Source organism: Gavialis gangeticus, unplaced genomic scaffold (assembly GCF_001723915.1).
Source record: "Gavialis gangeticus isolate Ggan-Ray unplaced genomic scaffold, GavGan_comp1, whole genome shotgun sequence".
Taxonomy (NCBI): domain Eukaryota; kingdom Metazoa; phylum Chordata; order Crocodylia; family Gavialidae; genus Gavialis; species Gavialis gangeticus.
Window position 1 is genome coordinate 307,934 of NW_017728965.1, and position 5,510 is coordinate 313,443.

The following is a 5,510-nucleotide window of genomic DNA, read 5'->3' on the forward strand; positions in this document are numbered from 1 at the left end:
GCACTACCTCTGCAAAATGATTGCCTTTAGACCATTTGGCCAATGGTGGGGGAAGAACTGGCATTCCCCATTCCCTTCTCCTGTAGTTATTGCCATGGTCTACTGGGATCCACTCTCCCACCACTACAAAGGTCCAGGTGGGCAACACACGGGAGGGTTGAAAGCTATGCCAACAGCTTTAGCTTCTCTGGCTTCCCTGTAATCAAAGTGCACTGCTTGAGCTGATGCTGGGGCCACGGCTGGCTTCAGACAAACCCGTGCTTTGCTAGATGCTCTCTCTTTCAGACAATTGCCTTGCAAAGAACCTCTTCCAAAAACCTGTGCAACGAACTGCCTGTGAAAGAGAAAAATGGAAAGCTCCAGGGACAAAACAGCCTCAAGTTACCCAGAGCTGCTCATTACCACAGAACAACCCAGGAGGTAGCAGTACAAACTGTCCCACGGCAATGTGTCTCTTAAGAGTACATCTAGAAGGCAATCAAAGGCGACTGCAGGTCTTGGGTACCAACAACACTGCAGCCACAGTAGCAGGGTGCTCAGGACCAAGCTGTCCAGGGTTATGGGCCAGTCTGTGCAATTGCAATTAGGCTGCTATTGGTACCCAACGTAGCTCAGGTACGCCTGCTGCAAAACCACCTCAATCTGCAGTTCAGCCCTACAACCGGGTCCGTCTCCACCGTCCATTCTATCGTGGCTTTTTTACCTGTGTTTAGAAAAATGAATGGTAGCATGATGGGTTTGTTCTGGTGATTCGTGTCAGCTAAGAATCCAGCTCATCAGCTCCTGTCAGTGTGACAAATATCTTCCAAGACAAATGGACTCCAGGGCAGATCCAGCACTATAAAGCAACACAGATTTCAGAGCTATGCCCATTTACAACAGCTGAGCATCTGGCCACAGGCAAATAGTCATAAAAAGCACCCATCACTTCAAGACACAGATACACCTAGTGAAACAACAACATTTTGTCTTTATTAGGAGTTCCCATGGTAATATAACACAGAGTTCTTAAGGAATAAAACACAAGACTCGGGAAGGGACGGGGAGGGGATTGTTGCCATTGAGACAATGGTCAAATATCAGTACTTCTTCTTGTCTAACACACATGATCAGCTTTAGCACTTACAGCTCCTTCACTCATGAATCACAACCACAAATCCAAGGATTAAATCCAGCTAGTATTAAATCCTACTTTTTTTCTTTTTTTCTTTTTTTTTTTTTTTTTTTTTTTTAGAGCTTCAAGTCACTGCGGTTAATTAAGTCGTCATTTTTTTTCTTTAAGCATTTACATATGACATTCATTAAACAGACACAAAGCGTACGAGCTCCCACAGGAAAAGAACATGCTTACAAGCCTGCAAAAATCTTTTTTTTGTGATTTTTTTTTTTTGTTTTTCCTTTTAAAGAACAAACGGAAAAAAAAAAAGTCATCATGGATCAGTGAAGGGAACAAGGAAGACTTAAGTGAATACTGAAGAGCTGCAAACTTTTCACAGAATTGAAATGAATTTGTGGTTCTCTCTCCCCAACTTGTTCAAATGTATTTCAAAGCACAGGTGGGATAAAAATTAAGTACAGCTGCAAGATGTGCGTGTGCGCGAGCACATACACATGTTTATGGATCAGATCCACACAACACTGAACGTCCTTACCCAAAAGACCCCAGAGTTAAACCAAAATGGAAAATGCTTGGATGGATGAATAGTCCAATTTTGTTTTTCAGGCTGCTTTTTCAAAGGAACCTAAAGGAGTTAAGTGCTGCAACCCAGTGGGATTTAGATGCCCAAATGGTTTCAAGATCCTCTGAAAATCCCAGCACTGAGTGTGCTGTAACAGCAGAGTTGGGATTTATTCTGAAAAGCCTGCGTATATCTATTTTCCTTGCAAGAACCTCCAAACAACATATTAAAAATGCATGGAAACACAAAGATAATGCATGTGCTAAAACACAGAGAGACAAGGAAGCAGATGGTGCAGACAAGGGCAGGGGACAAAAAGGCAGTGGGAATAATGCTTTGTTAGCTGTGGGTAGCAATAACCTCTATGTAAACAACCAGCCCAAGGCTTCTGCACCACTACAGCCTTCAAGACAGGCTTTATGTAGGACATAAATAGTGCCCATGTAACAGTCTCCATCTGCAGGGATTGAGCCCTCTGGCTCTTACAAAATTGATTCCTTGAGCTTAATAAGCAGAGCCCACCTCCTTGAATGGGTTGCAATGCCTACCGCCTATCAGATCCAAAGGGTCCTTTTTCCTTAGTTCACAGGCAGCAAGCAGCTTCTGTGCTCGATGTGGCCCGGAGAAGGACAAAACTCCAGTGACTATGGTGGGCAATACGTAGGCCTTTGCTAGTACTTGCATGAGAGTAAAGTCCTGAAGGGATGTTACATGTTTAACCAATTTGTAAATGACTGGCAACAGATCTACACTGAAATCACAAGCGATTCCCAGCACAGCTGACTCTATGATTGCAGCTGCCATTGATAAAGAATTTCTTCTGTGTTTTAATGACGGGCTTTCAGATGACAGCAAAAGACAGGACTCTTCAAAATGACTGCTCTTCCACATCCTGTTTTCCTGATTATCAGGGTGATGGGTAGCTACTCAATTAAATTGGGTTCGTTTGGCAGCGTGGCAGTACCTGACTAAAGCCCCAAGTTACCGACTTTCTCCTCCAGAAATGACAAGTTAATTGTGTAGAGGTTTTCTAGAGACTCCTTTCCAGATCCTCTGAGGGCGTCCATCAGCTGACTTAGCCCAACTGAAGATCTGGTACACCTTGACGGAGATCATAGCTCATGAGCATCTTGTCAGGGATTCATAAACACGTAAAACTAACCTAAGCACCAAGTGCTGGCTGAAATGGTGAAGTGCTCTGAACTCCTACAGCAAACTATCGCAATGGCAGTGGTGCTGTTGAGACCCTGCAGCTCAAAGGAGGGGGCAAGGGGGCAGGGACAGGGCAGGAATTCTCAATGCTGAGATAAGGCTTTGTAAACACAATGGTACAAAAACATTTAAAAAAATAAAAACACGAACAGAATTTTTTAAAAAAATAAAAAGGAAGGATCCTCAAGGACCTGATTTGCAGCAAAATCCGGAAGGAAAAGAAACAATAAAAATAGCTCAACCCACCAACATGGTAATGATGCCTGTTGTCAATCTCTAGGAGCCAATTCAAGTGGCAGAGACACAGCTGGTCTGTGAGCTCACAAGGGTAGTGATGGGAGAAGGCAGACCTATGGTTTAGACCCGTGTCCCTCTGCTGCTGTGCTGCAGGTCAGGACCACAAGACTTATCCAGTTTCACCCCATGAATTTTCTAGCCTGCTCAACATTCAATAAAAGCATTTTTTTTTTTTTTTTTTTTTTTTTTTTTTTTTTTTTTTTTAAATAAAGGCAGCTCCTGGGAAATTCACTTTCTCCTTCCTTTGCCAAAAGAAAGATGTTGAATGGGAACAGAGGCCACGTGTGGCAAACATCCTCTTTCCATTTATTTCTGCATGTCAGAGGTGTCAAAAACAGGGCTGGGGTTGTCTCTTTAGATGTTCAGGGGCAGGAGGGGACGTGAGTGGGTGCAGTGAGGATGAGGAGGGCGGGGGGTTGAGAGGGAACAGAAAGTGGTGCCTTACTTGACCCCACCCATTGGTTGCCCGCAGTAACTGTCACAGGCTCTAAATGAATCACAAGGGTCTCCAGTGCCCCGCGCCCCCTTCCCCGGGTCCGCTAGGCGGCCACAGAAGGGTTCGTTTCTTAGCCCAAGCTGGTGATGTTGGCACGTCCGCCGGGTGGGGCCACGATGCGCTGCGTAGTGCGGCGGGGGATGTTATCATCGATCTGTGCGCCTGGAGGGAGACAAGAGACGTACCCCATGAGTGCTGGAGTCAACAACGCTGCAGCCAGTACCCCGCGCAGAGGTGCCACCAGGGGACCAAAGGAACATGACTTTGCTGAAACTGTTTGGCCGGGGCTGAATTAAGCAGCCCTCATCTTTCAACTTGTCTGAGGGAGGCAACCTCTGCAGGAAAGGTTATTTCCCATTTATGCATCCAGCAAGCTGCTTCTCTGCAAGGGGAGGAACCCAGGACAAGGGGAATAACCTCAGCACATCTTGCCGTTTCCACTAGGTCAGGGAGGAGCACTGCACTGATCGCTACTGTTCAGCTGATAAAGGTTCTTCATCTTCACAAAGGCTAGAAGAGACTATGAAGGAACTGGGGCCACTGAGGAAGTCAACTGGCAAAGAGAAATGAGTGTTGGTCTTTTTTGGCCCTGGGACTAACTCAGCCCAACTGTCAGTGAAAACATTTTTCAGGCTTAGCTTCTGTTGAGGTGTCTACTCCCCTTTTATCAGGCCCTTGAGCCACCCAGTGCACCCATTTGCACCAGGGTCTCAGTAGAATACCTTACTATAAAACAAGGGAGAAAAACTATGACCATGGTGAACCTTGCCACTGAAGAAGGGTGTGTGAGACCCTTCCCTATGCTATCAGGTATCCAGGTTGTAGTCGGATTGGTCTATGGGGAAAACCAATCTGGGCTTATGGTGGAGGTGATATATTTTTATAAGACCAACGTGATTTTTTCAAAAAAGTGTCTTTAATTGCAAGCTTTCAGGTCCAAAAGCTTGCAATTAAAAGGTTTGGGTTTTTTGTTTTGGTTTGGGGTTTTTTTGTTTGTTTTGGGGTTTTTTAACACAAAAGACTTGTTGGTCTAATAAAAGCTATCATGTCCACCATGAGCCCAGACCGCTTTTTCCCATATGCTGAGACTCCCACACTCAGGGTGTTAGGTCATTCCTCTGGGTCTACAGGCAAGTGCTGGAACGAGAGCCTCCAATACCTGTTTTCTTCTATAGGGGGATATGCTCATGGCTGTATACTCCCATCCATTCCTGCTCTTTCCTCCTGCCTCCACAGAACAGGCAGCATAAGAAAAAAAAATAGCCAAGATAATCAGTATAGTTATGTAGCTCATATAAATGAGTACATACCAGACAAGCTAAATCCAGACTGGTGCAGGTTTCTGACAGGTGGGGCCTGCTGTTTGGCTGGAGATGTCTTAGCAGAGGATGCTGGTGTGACAGTCTTTGGTGTCACTGATACTTCGCAGACAGGACCATCATACAGTCCACGTGGGACACCTCTCAGCTCAGCCAGCTGGAAAAAACATAAGCAACAAGGCTTTAAAGAGGCGAGTCAAAGACATGTTTGTAGAAGATCTGAAGAGGGACTAGATGTCATTAAGCTGAAGAGGATCATTTGAAGATTCATCATTACCACCAGGGTGCTAAACCATAGTTATTTATTTACTGCTGATCTCTGTCCTGATCATTGGTGATCCGTGGGGGGATGCATGTGCACCCCCTGAGTACAGAGGTGCACCCCTGCAAAAAAGCGCTGCTGACACTGCCAGCGGCACCTGTGGGCAGTCGCCATTCACCACCCCCTACCCCCACCCCACCCCACCCCCAGTGGCATCCGTGGGCAATCCCCAGTCGCCGCTGCCA

The 5,510-nt window shown here is 45.8% G+C and overlaps 1 protein-coding gene across 1 annotated transcript in view; it reads right to left on the bottom strand.

Moving 5' to 3' along the window:
* Positions 1-950: 950 nt before the first annotated feature.
* The window catches only part of DPYSL2 (dihydropyrimidinase like 2), a 55,455-nt gene continuing 50,895 nt past the window's right edge, over positions 951-5,510 (bottom strand). The window contains exon 14 of the mRNA XM_019503980.1: positions 951-3,846. Coding sequence (XP_019359525.1) covers positions 3,755-3,846 — 92 coding nt within the window. The 3' untranslated portion in view covers positions 951-3,754. The remainder of the gene's footprint in view (positions 3,847-5,510) is intronic.